Source organism: Myodes glareolus, chromosome 4, assembly GCF_982192425.1.
Source record: "Myodes glareolus chromosome 4, mMyoGla1.1, whole genome shotgun sequence".
NCBI classification, from domain to species: domain Eukaryota; kingdom Metazoa; phylum Chordata; class Mammalia; order Rodentia; family Cricetidae; genus Myodes; species Myodes glareolus.
The window spans coordinates 120,313,630-120,330,276 of NC_142029.1; the positions used below are offsets into that span (position 1 = coordinate 120,313,630).

At 36.3% G+C, this 16,647-nt stretch overlaps 1 protein-coding gene across 14 annotated transcripts in view; it reads left to right on the forward strand.

Annotated features, from left to right (window-relative positions):
* Nucleotides 1-16,647, forward strand: part of Gria4 (glutamate ionotropic receptor AMPA type subunit 4) — a 350,737-nt gene that overhangs the window by 286,833 nt on the left and 47,257 nt on the right. For all 14 annotated transcript variants that reach the window (XR_015737772.1, XM_087905884.1, XM_087905886.1 and 11 more), the window contains 4 exons: nt 3,581-3,787; nt 7,982-8,352; nt 10,641-10,839; nt 16,363-16,610. Coding sequence is in view for 13 of the 14 variants with exons in the window: in XM_087905884.1 (XP_087762010.1) it covers nt 3,581-3,787; nt 7,982-8,352; nt 10,641-10,839; nt 16,363-16,610 (1,025 nt within the window). In the remaining variant the exon portion in view is untranslated. The remainder of the gene's footprint in view (nt 1-3,580; nt 3,788-7,981; nt 8,353-10,640; nt 10,840-16,362; nt 16,611-16,647) is intronic.

Genomic DNA, 16,647 nt, shown 5'->3' on the forward strand with positions numbered 1-16,647 from the left:
GATTATATTAAATTTAATTGAATTCAGGTTTAAAATCATTTTAATTAATTTATGGCAACGTTTTCATAAGCAAGACCTAGTGTTGTAACTTCAGACAGAGTTTGATTCTTTTCCTTAAGTAATCCAGAAGGTGTAGAACATCGTCCAGCACAGGACTTACCTTAATGAATGATTCGCCATGAAGAAGTAATACCAGCAGAATTATCGTCCCCCAGAGCAAAGTGGTTGGGAATAAAGAAGCAAGAAGTTAGATTCCTCTCCTCAGATGCTCCCATTGTTAATCATAGATGAAAACTGAAATTCTGCATGGCTCCTTCACAAAGATGTTCCACAAAGCCCCGACCCCAGTAACCTCACAGGGTTTATTTTATATTGCCTTGGTGGTATTTAATGTTTTATATACCTGTAATAATCCTAAAACTTGATATGTTTATCCATGTGCAAAGTTTTAAAAACTACCAGCAGCTAATTTGTTACAAAAGAGGCTGAGAGCTAATGATTTGTGACTCACACGGATTTGACATGAAAGAATGGGAACACATTCAGGAATCTGCTAAAGGCTTATGTAAAGTCCCCAGCCTTCCTCTACCTTTGCTTCCCCTGTCCCCTAGACTGTAGTCATTTTATTTACCCTTTGCTGTATGCATCTCTGAGCCTGAAGGTCATCTAGGTAACTGTTAAATAGAATCTTCAATGAGATGAAAGTTTTCCAACCTTAGTTGGCATGTTTGGCAGGAAACAAAGACTTGAGGAGAGCAGTTGTACAAAAGGAATTGGGAAAAAATGAAAGAGGATCCCAAATAAATATTTCATTCTCACATACACATGCTTGCCACAGACAGCCTGTTTATTTACCATTTACTTTCATTTTGAAGGTCTGAATCAATATAATCCAACACAACCTTTTAGTCAAACTATTCCTATGCAGTCAAACTATTCCTATTCAGTCAGAAAATGATCAGGAGGACAAGGACTGTAATTGGAAACGCTTTCATCTATTTTCTTTACTCAAAATATCATAAAAATTACATTGCCTGATGGTATTGAAATACATTTCTTTAGTTTTGTTCTCTCTCTTGTTAAATCATATGAAACCCCTGTTAATTGCAAGTCTCTTGATGGATATTGTAACAACTGCAAGAGTTTCCAGATGTTTCCAAATTAAAAACCTGACTCCCATTTCTGTCACCTATTAACAAAATGAAATTGAATATTCACTTAACTTCCGTGATTCTCAAGTTTCCTGCTCGCTTGATGAGACATGTTAACTTCAAGATGCAATGCAAATTGTAAATCAAAGTATATAGCACAGGAATTCAGCATTGCACCTAGCACAAAGAAAGCTCAAAGTCAGGAAGAGAAATTACTTTTTTTTACAATAAATCTGCTGTTCCCACCACTAGTTTCCCTTTACTCTTATCACAAAAAAAATTTGCAACCATCTTGATCACAAGGAGATGAAGGGCAAGTCATATTTCTGTTACTTGCTCTATCTTCCTGTAAACTGCCTCGCACAAAACAGGGTTTTTGTTAAGTGAACTATTCACCATGTTAGAAGAATTGATTCAATGACGGACAAGCCAAAAAATTTATACAAAATTAATGAAGTAATATGTTTAATTGTGGAGTAAAATTTCTAAACGTTCAAGTATTCAAGGCCCTTTAAACTTGACCTTCAATCTTAGTGTCAAATGATAGGACTAGTATAGCTCACTCTACTGGATATTCTAACTGTTCAGATATAGCTCTCATATTTTACACGTTATTTTATATGTGTGGCTTTTACTGTTTTCCATATAATCTTCCATAGATTAATTAGGCCTTTCTAAAAAGATGGAAAAAAATTGTTCACAAAACTCCCAAAACTGTATAGTTTAGAAAGTCGTCCCTTCGCAGCTACTCACAAATCTGCATGGTCACATTCATAATTTGAAAACATGCTGAGCTTTCACACAGACCTTTTTCGAAAGAATAATAGACAATCTTCATTAAATAAGGGACAAATATTTGTCTTAATTTTATTAAGGGCAAATTTTACTTCTTACCTTATTTAGTCTTGGATATCCATCCAATGCCAAGGATCTGGGTCACATGGTCGTGACAAGCAGAGATATAATTTAAGAAATAGTATAAAGACGTGTCACATAGTTTCCCACTGCAAAATCATGGGAAGTGTCTCCATGGAAAAATACAATTTTCTGAAACTTCCTCATTTTCTTAAGTTTTTACTCTTAAGATCTATGCTTACGAGGTAATTATAATAAAGTCAGAATTTGTGTGGGCCTATTTGACACTCTATAGATCAAGCTGCTTTCTACTGTAGAGCTCCAAATGCAAGTTCCTGTTCTTCAACTGATAATATTTTTCTGGAGAAAAGAAAAAAACACTTAGGAGAACCCTAAATTAAGGTTAGAGTATGATTTTCATAAGACATAAGTACATTATATCAACAATGTTGTAGCCAATATCATTACTACTTTCCTGAAAATGAAACCCTGAGGTATGTCCAGGAGTTCCCTCCATACTGTGTGCTACAAACCTATCAAACCCATCTTTCTGTTTATGGATAGGTGCCAACATATCATTCACAGTAAGATGACTAAACCATCTCTATAATTAAAGCCTTAAACTGCTGTTATTTAAGTGTGTGTAAGTGTGTGTGTGTGTATATTTGTGTGTGTGCTCAAAGAAAATAATTTAACAATTATTGAACACCAGGAAACCATTGCATATGATAATAATGTTCTCAATATTTTTCTTCCCATTCTCTGACTCATTCATGTAGAAAACTAAAAGAGAATACTTCCACTAAAGTTTACTATTTCATACTAAACTTACAATTCATCAAGCACATTTCTTATTTAAAGTCAAAATATGGGACAGCAGGAGCAAAGTGAATTTAACACAAGTAACTAGGGACATGTACCTTTAAGTTTCTTCAATTGAAGAACTGTAGCAAATGCCTTCTCTGAGAAAAGCATCTTATTTAACATAGTTGAAATGGTTTTCTGAAAATGAAAAGGTACAGAATATGAAGTTACATGACCTTGAATAGGTTTTTAATACACTATAGTGGTCACTTCATAATTTACAATTTCATGAAATATTTTGGAAATATCAGTTTCAAGGCTAAAAATGATTACATATTCTACCCTAGAAAATTACTAAAGGAAGGTGGGCAGTGATGGCAGATTTCTTTAATCCCAGCACTGGAGGCAGATGCAGGTGGATCTTTATGAGTTCGAGGCCAGCCTAGTCTGCAGAGTAAGTTCCAGAACAGCCAAGGTTACATAGAGAAACCCTAATGGATGAATTTATTTTTTAAAAGTCATAGTACTATGTACCAGGTACATAACAATCAAAGAGCTTTAAATTTTAATTTTATTATTCAATGCAAAAACAGTTTAATATAGTTCTAAGTATATTTATATTCATCTATCTTATTAATAAATTCAAGCCACATAAAATCACATAAACATAATAAATATATTCTTTGTCAAAAATTCTGAAACTATAGTACAGAAAGGTTTTTCAGATGTTTTGTAATTTCTCCTTTACAGTTCTGCTTCTCTCATTGTAGGAATCCCCCTATGTTATGTACAAGAAAAATCATGAAATGTTTGAAGGAAATGACAAGTATGAAGGCTACTGTGTAGATTTGGCATCTGAAATTGCAAAACATATCGGTATCAAGTATAAAATTGCCATTGTCCCTGATGGAAAATATGGAGCAAGGGACGCAGACACTAAAATCTGGAATGGGATGGTAGGAGAGCTTGTGTATGGGGTAAGCAAATCTATTTATGAGGAATTTACTTACATAAACCTGAAGCTTATTTTCCCTTGGGCATGTATCAATTTTTAAACATCCATTGACTGTTTTATTTTCTAATTTATAGCAATGTTTCAAAATATATTTGACATATTCAAATATTTCCCTATTTCATTATAAATGCACATTCTAAATAGCAGAAATCATCCTGAACTTAGAATGAGAAAAGAAATAAAAATCCAAAATACAGTGTCCTCCACATAGCACAGAGAAAGTAATGAAAACAAAAGTGACGTTGGCTCTAGAATCTGTGATGAATATGCCTTAAACAGGTAGACCACGACAGCTGCAAAGATCGATGAGCAACCTGTTACTTGGCAGATTCCTTCCAATAGTATAAAGTCAGTGACTACTTTATCAAATTTTGTGTATCCTTGCTATTCATAATTATTCATAAGTGTCTTTTAACTAATTTCTAATTGTTATAGTCTCTCAGTGTCTAGAATGTTCGTCAGTATTATGTTTATTAAAATTCTTTGAGCCACAGTAAATGTGCATTTCAGATAATGTACCTTTTCTGTATCCCCTTTTCATTCAAGCGTACATAACAAAACACAAAAGCTAGAATGATTTTCAAAGTAGGCCTCTAACACAGCATGCTGTGCACTTCCCCTGAGCAAGCACACTAGACATGGAATACACACATATGACGCCAAGAGCAGTCCCAACACAATGCAACAGGAAATTTCTGCCTCAGTGAACAAGATCAAGGTCCCTCATTTTTGGCAGCCGCTGTAGTGTCACTATCAAACCATAGTGATTCTATAATTTGTTCAAAGTTCAGAGTCCAAACCTATAGTACACAGTAAGGTTTGTGTATCGAGGTACCAATAAAAAAAATAAATGTATGAAAGAAATTATGAAATATTCTAAATGCTTCTTTGTAGTTCATAGATTCCACTTTCAAAGCATACATTCTCTTTTTGAAATGAGGAATTACATGGAGAAGCATCCTTCCCCAGGATAAAGTAAACAGACTCAAGATACAGGCAAAGGCCACAAGAGGAATCAAATTCCTGGCTAGAACTGCAATGAAACAGTATAAAAATCCTACATCTCTTTCTCTTATTATTATATTTATTTATTTATTTAAAACTTTTTTAAATTTAAAACCCACTTGTTCACACACTAAGGAGACCTAGGCACCCCGGTGCAGAAAGCTGTAGAGCCTGTGCTCACTACCTCACTCAGTCTCTGGGATTCTTACGAGCTTTGCTCAGTTGACTTAGAGGGCCTTGTTCCCCCAGTGTCCTTCATCCCCTCTGGGTCTTTCACTCCTTTTATTCTCTATTCCATTGGGTTCCCTGAGATCTGAGGGGAGGGATTGCAATCATTCCTATTTTCAAACTATGACATGAGAAACCTTTCCCACAGGGTGCAGTACAGTTGCTAACACTTCAGCAGACACAGGAAAATAGGTCATATCATAAAGCAACCAGTTTAATTTCCATGGGGAAGATTCACCGAGGGTTTCACTGACTCCAGATGAAGGGACTATGAAGTTTAAAAATAATATGCAAAATATATTTTACCATGGGTTTCACTGACAATGTCATAATGGGTTTTAAGTTCTGAAGGAGGAGTCCCTAACACTCTACTCTTAAGACTTCAACTTCTAATACTTCAGAAAATGGCATGGTCCAAGTTGTTAGAAACACAGGCAAAATTCTTTTGCCCAAAATATGCTAGGACACAAGACTTAATTTTTTAATTTTTCTTTTTTAAGCATATCTTCATAGTCATAATGGGGAATCCTAGGTATAAGACCCAATTCTAAACATGTGGATATAATTTTCTACTTGCCACTAAATATTTGCCCCTAAAAGCTTTTTATTTTGGAGAATTTCAGATTACTAACTCCATCCCTACTTAGTTTTAGAGGGTCTGACCTACCGGAAAATTTCTGGGATATCTGCTACATGTCTTTTCTCTCAAGGTCCTCTCCTTGCCAGATCATCTCTGCACAAATGTTGTAACTATATTTTATTTGAGAAAAAATGCATAAATAATAAAAAACAAATGTTGCAAGAGATCATAAACAACACCCATGTCAGAGTAACAGAAAGTCCTGAAATTACATAGTTCTCAGTGACAGCAAAGAGATGCCGTGAGGTTCTTAGTAGCAATACACTGTTTCTTCAGCAGGATTTGTCCACGTTGTCCCAAAGGAAATGTCTTCATGTCTCTTATAGGTTCCCCTGACTACTTTTTACTGTGGTTTCTATAGTCTGTGCTAAATTCTTCACTTTTTCTTGCTTGCTTGCTTCCTTCCTTCCTTTCTTCCTTCCTTCCTTTCTTCCTTCCTTCCTTTCTTCCTTCCTTCCTTTTCTTCTTTTTCCTAACGCATACTCAGATGCCTAGTTTGCAAGGTTTGAAGTAAAGCACAGTCATTTTCTCCTAGACAAAGCCTATTAGAGAGTAAAATGTCAAACTATAGAACTTTCGTTTACTCTTTGAAAACTGTTACTATAATTTATATACATTGATTGCCTTGTATCGTTTACAAACAACTATATAGGAACATGTCATATACTTTCAGAACACCCCCTGAATCAATCCCTCTTTCTCTCTGTCTTTCTTTGTCTATCTCTGTCTCTCTGCTTCTGTCTCTGTCTCTCTATTACTCTCTCTCTCTCTCTCTCTCTCTCTCTCTCTCTCTCTCTCTCTCTCTGTCTCTCTCTCAGTTTATGTTTGTTAATCTTTGTGCTTGATCACAAGGAGTAAAGGGCAATCCGTTAATCACTTAACACTGAAATTGCCTGTTTTGAGTGATGGAGTGAAGAAGTGATTTCTTACTGTCACGCCAATGGTGTTTAAAAATGAAAATCTCATCTAGCTTCCAATGGAAGCATCTCACACACTCTATTCTATGAATCAGTAAAAGGTAACTAGATGAAGCACAACAGCCTCAGCATTAGCACACAATGTCCACACTCAGTCTCACCCATTGTACTGTGCTGTGATCATTATTCCTAACTCAAAGTCTCAAACTATGTAGCAGTGAATTAAGAGAGGTTGTCTCTAAATAAATCTAAAAATTAAAAGTACAAAAGGTCAGTGTTTAAGAGCATTTGACGATTTTGGCAAAAAGAGTGAAGAACCAGAGGTCAACTCCTAGCAACATTGTTGGACAGTTCATAGCCACCTGTAACTTTAGCTCGCTATTCTACCTCTAAGAAAACCTGTCCACATGAACACACACGTACACATACACATCTATCAAAATTAATAAATCTTGTAAACAGTGATAGCCTCTGGGGAAGAGTATGTCTAAATGTGCCTGCTCTTATTTTGATGAGAACTATTTTTCTTTAAAGTAAATAAAATTCTATTTTAATTTGTCACTCAGACCAGAGTTTAGTTTTTATGGCACAATTTATCTAATTCTATTCAAGATGTTTGCCAGACTCAAGTTTAAGAGTTACCACAGTGTGGAAAACTCACTCAGAAAATGTCATGTAAAGGACTTTAATCTGCATCACATAAAGATTACATTAGCACATGTTCTCTATGTCTAATTAAGGGTTTTGTAGGTAAACAGGCAAAAACACCGTCCCATTTTAGAGACACAGAAAAAAAAATAACTCAGGGTCACCAAACAATGAAAAGGAGTCTTGTGACTTTGATATCTGAGAATTAAAGCTACTATCTTGTCTTAAAAGAATATCAGAAAGAGAAAATCAAAGAATGTGTATCACAGGAAGCAAATGGCAGCTTCCAGATTTTTTGTATGTGAACTGAGCTAGAATATGTTGTCAAAAGAACAGGGAGTTTTTGATAAGACATACACTGATCAGGCAATACCCTTGACAATATTTTTGCAGGTAGGCACAGCAGTATGTAATTCTAACACTTGGGAAAGCTGAGGATCATGAATCCAAGGCCAACATAAACTGCATAGTGGGAGTCTGTCTCAAAAAAAAAAAAACCACCTTTGTCAACTAAAAAGATTCGATGAGATTTAAGTAGTAATTCATAAAATCAAACTACTACATGTTTTATTACCTATAATTGGGATTTATTACTGATGGCATTCAAATGTATTTTTAAAAAATGAATGCAAAGCTGGTAAACTTTGCTGATCACTCTACTGCTAACTGCCCCATGGAATTTGCTGATGTGTATTTCCTTGTGTCTTTTCTCTCACAGAAAGCGGAGATTGCTATTGCACCTCTGACAATCACTTTGGTGCGTGAGGAGGTCATCGATTTCTCTAAGCCTTTCATGAGTTTAGGCATCTCTATTATGATCAAAAAGCCTCAGAAATCTAAACCAGGAGTGTTCTCCTTCTTGGACCCTCTGGCCTATGAGATCTGGATGTGCATAGTGTTTGCATACATTGGTGTCAGTGTGGTCTTATTCTTAGTCAGTAGGTTTAGCCCGTACGAGTGGCACACGGAAGAGCCCGAGGATGGAAAGGAAGGTCCCAGCGACCAGCCTCCCAATGAATTTGGCATCTTTAACAGCCTCTGGTTTTCCCTGGGTGCCTTTATGCAGCAAGGATGTGACATTTCACCCAGGTTAGTGTCAAAATTGACACTCTTCACCAGTTCTCAGAGATTCTGAATGTTCTCCATAGTTTCTCTCTGTCTTCTTCTCCCTGAGTCAAAACATTATCTGAAATGCTGAAAAAATAGCAATTATCTCATAATCCTATTTTATAACTAATATCTTCTAAGCTACCACAAAACATAGATGCATTACAAAAAGTAACTTCTTCAACAGAAAAATAATTATGTGATCCACTGCCACTCCCCAAAATTATTTTGTAATACTTTTCATTAAGTAGTTTTACAAGTGTTGACCAAATCTAAACTGTAGAATAACACCCATTTTTATGGTATCTCTTATTCAAAACTGTTGCTGTGGCTGTTATTGTGATCTGTCATCAAAAATTGTTGTTGAACTTAACTCACATAACTTAAAGGAAATCTCTACTCTGGGGTTTCTGAAAACGTGAATGGTGTGCTTTGTAGCAGATGTAGACGGTTTCTTAGGAAACATTGTAGGAAGCTGAGCACCGGGGGAAGAGCTAGCCATGGAAATAGCCGTTTCTGCAGGGGTCATCCAGATTTCCTTTCTTCCCTGCCACTGTGCGACTGTAACACAAAAACTCCAGCTTGCTACATAAAAAAAAGGTTGGTTTCTCCCACAAAAGTAACTAAAAGAATAAGAAGCAAAATGTTTGATTTTGTATATTTGAACAAATATATATGTTTAGAGATATATGTGTTTCCAAAAGGAGGCCTTTTGTAACCAATTCATCTGAAATTAAGACTCAAGAACTGGCAAAAAAGTGTGTTTAAATTTTAATAATATAGGATTAAGAGGCAAAAAGGAAGGATCAGAGCAAACCAAGTTTTTTGAAGTGAAGGTTAAGACTATACTAAGTTAAAACTATCAGGTGCCACAGTTTAAAGCACAAATGACCTGATTTAAATTAGCAAAGTGGGTAGGGGGGGTAGAAGAACCACAGACAATTCCAAGTTTTGGTTTACATAAAACAAGAAGTGTTTATGACTGGGCAGTTGGTTCAGACTAAACCCAGAGATCTGAATTCAATTGCTAGGCTCTACCTGGTAGAAGGAAACTCTCCCTTCAAGTTGTCCCTGGACTTCCTTATGATAACATAGTGCACATGTATAACATAGTGCTTATGTATAACATAGTGCTTATGTATAACATAGTGCACATGTATAACATAGTGCTTATGTATAACATAGTGCACATGTATAACATAGTGCTTATGTATAACATAGTGCACATGTATAACATAGTGCTTATGTATAACATAGTGCACATGTATAACATAGTGCTTATGTATAACATAGTGCACATGTATAACATAGTGCTTATGTATAACATAGTGCACATGTATAACATAGTGCTTATGTATAACATAGTGCATACATGCACATGCCACAAACAAATAGATAAATACAATGCACTTTTAAAAAAATTTGACTCTATATTTTAAAGCTACTTGGCAAATGTGGTGATTTACATACAACGCTCAGGAGGCTGAGGCAGGAGAATCGCTCCAAGTATAAGAAAACTATGGGCCACATAGTGAGTTTCAAGCCAGCCTGCACTAGATAATGAGAGAGACCATGTCTTGATGGTAAAAATTAGTCAAATTAATTATAACAATATTCCCCGTATTTTTAAAATTTACCTTTTTAACTTTTTTCTGTTAATTACTTCCTCCTACACAGTCTTGGTAGACACTGCTATGCCAGCATAAAATATACTTTTAGGACAACTCCTCATCTCAAAATAAGGTCTCTTGAGGCCAGATCGTCTCCTCTCACTTAGTCCAGTCTCTTCCTCACCTACATGGCATCCTGAAGAGCTCTGATGGGCTCTCCTTCAGTCTCTGGAAGGTGTCTACCATTGGGTAGAAAACCTAAACTCTGTTAGTTTAAAATCTAATCTCTCATTGTCTGCAACATGAAGAGGCTAAAACATTCCCAACAAAACCAGAATACCGTATTGTCGTTCATCAGTGGCTGTTTCCTACTTCAGAGAGGGCACAGACAACATTAAGCAATATTCCCTTTGCTCTCTGCCAGAGAGGACAGTTCCACATTTCTGCCAATAAAACAACAAATTCATTTTACCATGTCTTTAGTGGCATTGAATTTTAGCAATAATGTGAAGCATACCATTGTGCATCAATATAAGCCGCATTCTTAAGTAGACTAGCAGAAAATAACACAATATTTGAAACTGTAACGTTTAAATATGGTAGAGAATTGGTGTCATTTCTTTTCTCTTTCTGTGACTGTATAATTTTATCCATGTTTAGATCCCTGTCGGGTCGAATTGTTGGAGGCGTCTGGTGGTTCTTCACGCTCATCATTATATCATCTTACACTGCCAATCTGGCTGCTTTCCTGACGGTGGAGAGAATGGTCTCCCCCATAGAAAGTGCAGAAGACCTGGCCAAACAAACAGAAATTGCGTACGGAACACTAGATTCTGGATCAACAAAAGAATTCTTCCGAGTAAGTCACAGGAGTAAGAATAGCGCCTTCATAATTCTGAATTCTAGGCAATGTTTACAAAACTTATAACAATAGTGTGGATTGGAATGCACAATGACAAAAGCTGAGTTTACTCTTAGTGGGTTTTCCTAGGTCTTTATAATCATAGTCTTAATTTACTGAAACTGATGCATACTGAAGAAAAAGCCTCTCTGAGAAATAATAAGAGTAAAAAGGTAACCAAAGTCACTTTATAACATGGCTTACCCAACATTCCAGTGTTACTAGCACTCTGATAATTTTACTTCAAAAAAGATTAAAACTGCATTTATCTTGAGGTCAAGAATATAAAAATGGGAAGCAAGCCTTTCTTTTAAAAGAAAGACTACATTTAACTTACTGTATTTGACGTTCAAAAGCTCAGTGCAGACTCTTTTTTTTTTCTTTTTTTAATTACTTAAAAAAATACCAATCCAATTCCTACCCCCTCCCTTCCTCTCAGTCCCCACCCTCTCCCTCCACAGACCCCCCTGCCCTCCAACTTTAAGGGAGTTCCATGCACCCTTCCCTGTGGAAAGTCCAAAGCACTCCCTACTACGCCTAGGATGAGCAAGGTTTACATCCAAAGAGAATAGGATACCATGAAGCCGGTATATGCAAGTGGAGACACATCCCAGTGTCACTATCAGTGGCCTCTCAGTCTTCCCCAGCTGCCAACCCCCTTCAGAGGGGCTTGGTTGTTCCCATGCTCGTTCACCCACAGTCCAGTTGGAGTTGGTGAGCTCCATTAGCTCAAGCAAACTGTCTCAGTGGTTGAACCCCTCATGGTCTTGAATTCCTTGCTCATACTCTCACTCCCTCTACTCTTCAACCGGTTCTTGGGAGTTCAGTCCAGTGCTCCAATGTGGGTCATTGCCTCTGTTGTTGGATGAAGATTCTATGGTGATATTTAAGATCAGTCTGACTACAGGGTAAGGTCAATTCAGACACCCTCTTCTCTATTGCTTAGGGTCTCAGTGCAGACTCTTTTATGAGCCAAATCACTCTCTAATCTATTCCATAGCTATGGTTTTCAAAGCAAAAGCTTTGCTTTCTTACAAAATGCTATTGGCAAGAAAGGTACTTCCCTAAAAAAATGGTTCTGGAGACCTCTATAAGGTTGAATGGAATTTAGATTTGGTGGCTTTTGTTTGACATTAAAATGTTTCAAGTTGGTATAACTGTGTCTTGTGTGGATAAGGTTCCTTTGAGTTTTTATTACTGATGATGGGTGTTTGTCTTAGTCTGTTCTGTTATTTTTTTTCAGTTGTTCCATTGGGGCTAAATTGTTTTTAACCATTTTTAATTTTTTTAAGACAATGTTTCTCTGTATAACAGCACTAGCTATCCTAGAACTAGCTCCCTAGACCAGGCTGGCCTGAAACTCACAGAGATGATGCTTGCCTCCTGAGTACTGGGATTAAAGGCATGGGCTGTCACTACCTGGCTGGTTTTTTGTTTGTTTTATTTTGTTTTGTTGTATTGTTTTTAAGTTAACAAATTAATTAGTTTTGGTTTGGGATCTTGTTCAGAAATACTGTTATACTTTGTTCTTCTCAATGCTTACCTGTCGCCTGCGGTCCTCTTCATGTCCCCCATGTTCCCTTCTATTGGTCTTTTCCTACTCCAAATATCCCTTCTTTTCTTTCTGTTCCCTTGTAATTTGCTTCTTCTTGGGTATACAAAACCTATTGAGTAATGTACATCACAGATACTACCAGCTTATTTTGTGAATTGGGGGCCAAAATATTAAAAGGTGGCCAATGTGACATTTTCATAGATATTGAAGTAGATGATAATGAATATATTTTGTATTTAATATCAATTAGTTGATATTATTCTAAATAATATCAATTATTAAGAATGTGAGAGCTATTTTACTATTTTATAAGCTTTTTATTTGAAAGCAATGATAGCTTATCTTCTGAACTTTTCAACAGCATCTGAGAGAGTAACATATGTCATTTTTTTCAGTACCTTGAAAATAAACAAAACCAAATTTATGCTCAGTGATCTGGCTTTAAATTTACTTGACTTCCACTTAGATAGCTTTTAAGAAGGGAATTTTCATTTTTATTTTGATTATATAATATTAAAAATATTTATATAAATCTAAATCAACACCAAATCACTCAAAATTTGATGAAACAAACCAATGAGTATTGTGCTTAGTGTTGGGTATTAGTCACAAATATTGGTTAAAATTTCAAGTGATCTGAAAATATTTGTGAATTTTTCTGAATAACTAAGTATTTATGACAGTAAATGTTATTAATATTGTCCAGATAAAGTAACTGAGTCAAGCCTTCTCTTAATTTACTGAAGAGATAGTAACATTTACTGACGTTTCCTGGAAACTGTTCTGTATCAGAATAGAATGCTCTCACTTCATTAATGGTGTCAGTTAAATGATAGAACTGGCAGGTTCATCACATTGCCTTGAGTAATGAAAGAGAAAAGACATATCGTGTTGATACCTGGGAAAAACAAATGATAGCTCACTGTAAAGTTCTTTAACAGCCAACACAGTGCAAATATTGACCTCTTAAAGCTTATTTTTTTTTCCTGTTCAAATTCTGAAAACTGGTGAGATAGATAAGAAGTTGTATCAATTAAAACACGTGAGAGCAAGGAAAGCTGCCTCCATTGTTTAAGTCTTTTCATATAAGCTCAACCCCAATCAAGCCTCTTATTCCTTCTCTCTTGCCCAATTTCAGTTTTAAAATGGGAAGATTTTTATAAGTTTGGGTATTTATTTTTACAGAACACTCCAAATACAAATGGGACAACAAAGTACTTTTCCCAGGCAAAACTCTTTCAAGAATGTGTACATTTGAGTCCTCTGATAAAAAACAACATTATTTTCTACACTATTTGCCTCCTTCCCTCCATTCCCATTCATGGTGACCTGGTTTATATGAACCATTTGTCTGAAAAGCAGAAGAAACTGAATTTGAAGGGTATTTTTATACTTGTCTGAAATGCTTTCCTTTAGTACACAGTAAAGGCACATCTGTCAGCTCCACTCAGCCATCTCAGGCAGCGAGTGACCCACAGGCAACACTACACAAGAAGCATTGCTGTTTCCCACTGCAAAAACAACATAGACCATTCTTATTATACATGCATTTGCCTTGGCTTCTCCCCATTGTGAAACTCCCTATACTTGGGGTTCTGCACACCTTGTTAAGCTTACACTTTCCAAAGCATTGTACATGTCACTCATGACAGCCATGCCATTCAAGCATTTTATATTACACACCTAACTCAGATACTGATTTTCACAGCAACCCAAACTGAATCTTGTTTCTGTCATCAGTAAGCTGGAAGAATAAGTGAGCTCAGGGTTTAGAATATTATCAACTAAGATACAGATGAGATGTCCCCAGAACACAGGCCTTGATTCCTATACCACTAACAGAGAGAAAGTAACTAAATGTCCATCAGAATGTATAATATACATTTCCTATTAAATGCAGGTATATAAAATACTTCATATGTAAGAAATGAGAAAAGCTTTATTAAAATTCTAAGGATTGTTTGAACTAATACATCAAATGCTTTAAATCGGTGGCCTCTTGAACATTGTTGCACAATAACAATGAGATGAACAGATCTGCTATTTCTAATTTTTATAAACTGACTTTTATATGATCTATATTTATTACCTTGAGCATATTTACTTCCCATGCCTGATTTAAATTAGACTCACAGTTAAAAGATCTTGAAATGTAAAAAGTCCATAATAGTGTGCTTATTAGCTTTCTAGGTCTGCAGAACGCCCCTGATTTGAGCCCATCTCATCAAATTTGTAAATATTTGCTTGACCTCACCCATTAACAAACATGCTTGCAGCCCCCAGGGCTAATTTCTGGTTTTATGCTTTTGATTCTCCTTATAATTTGCCTGTTGTGTGATCTTGCCAAAGTCAGTGCACTTTCAGTCAGACTCAATATTTCTAAATCTTGCCCGAGTGACAAGACAAGCCCAGCATTCCCATGAGTGAGCCTTCATCTGGTCTCTTCCCCTTAGTCTGCCCTTAGATCTTCTGCTTAGGCCTCCTAAAGTCACCACAAACACTGTGTGGATTCATCTTTTATTCCTTAATTTTAAAGAGAATTAATGCAGCCGTAATTTTCCTCATATTAGTGGTATAGAAGTGGATTTTCAGAGCTAGGTGAATCTCTCAGTGATTAGAGTCTCCACAACCTACCTAAATAGTAGATTGCCAACCTGAAACTCAAGCCTCTTGGAAGATGGAGATAGCAGATTCCCCAGAGCATCTCTGTACTATGGGATGTTTTTTCAAGTGTGAGTAGCATCAAAACTTTTCAAAAGCCTTTCTAGATTGTTCATCTCTCACACTCGTTGTCATAGAACAAATGCAATGATGAGCATTGGTCTGTAGTAGTAAGCTATCAAACAAAAAATACTTGCTGGCACTTTCCTATCTTACCAGATGTATCTTTTGGAAACTTCTGAGGTCATGTGGCTTTTTTTCGCATAAAAATGTACTTGGGGAGCTGTTAGGAACTCTCAATAACTGAAAGTGCTCACTTGCAAAAGCCTCAAAACTGAGTTTGAGATCTAGAACCCATGAAAGGAGATAACTGATTACCTAAAGCTGTCATTCAACCCCCACACATGCAGGCTGGCACCCCACCCCTAGATACACACATGCGTGCATGCATGCACACACACATACACACATTAATATTAATAATTAACTAAAATTCAGTTTAAAATCTAAAAAGCTTAAGTAAACTAAGTAGTAAAGGTAATAAAAGTAGACAAAGTAAGTTTTAAAAATAAATAAGCATCTTGGAAAGAGACACATGAAGAGACTGACACCAAATGAAGTCTGAAGACAGAAATCACTTCTCTTTATACTCTTTACAGCCCAGTTTGTTGTCCTAATTGTTGATGTTGTCAGATTCAGTCTAAAGCTGGGCGAGTCATCTAGAGCTTGGATATTGTTCAGTGGGTACTCAGTTTGTAAATACCAACACTTTTCCTCTGTCTTTTTAACGTTCAAGGGCTGACTTGGTGTGAACCAAACTTTTGAGTATTGAAAAAATTATGAATATAAATAAAATGTCTCTAGTACAAGTCAAATGAAGAATTGAGAAGAGTTTCACAGAAACAGCAATCAGGTCTGACCTGATCTTTCTCAACCTCATCAGCAATATGATAGGATGTGTGGTTTTAAATATTCTACCTATAATAACAAGAGCAACAACAACAATATCCAGTGAAACAGTAGCGTTTAATCATTACTGTGGCACGTGGTACATGCTTTTTAAATCATCAGTATAAATGTCTGTCACTTGGTTGATTTTCTGAAAGAATTTGAAAAGTTGAACGTCTGCAAAGTTGGGTTTCTACCAGGAAAACTGATAATGGATAATGGAATGACACGAAAGACGTACCATAGCCTCACTTCTGTTCGTATTAACATGCTGTTCCCTTTTTTCCTGTATTTAATTTTATTTGCATTTCCTCCAGAGATCAAAAATAGCAGTGTATGAAAAGATGTGGACCTACATGCGATCAGCAGAGCCGTCTGTGTTCACTAGGACTACAGCTGAGGGCGTGGCTCGTGTCCGCAAGTCCAAGGGCAAATTTGCCTTCCTCCTGGAGTCCACCATGAATGAATACATTGAGCAGCGCAAGCCTTGCGACACGATGAAAGTGGGAGGAAACCTGGATTCCAAAGGCTATGGTGTAGCAACGCCCAAGGGTTCCTCATTAAGGTGGGTGGAATAGTATAACAATAGATCATGCATTGTT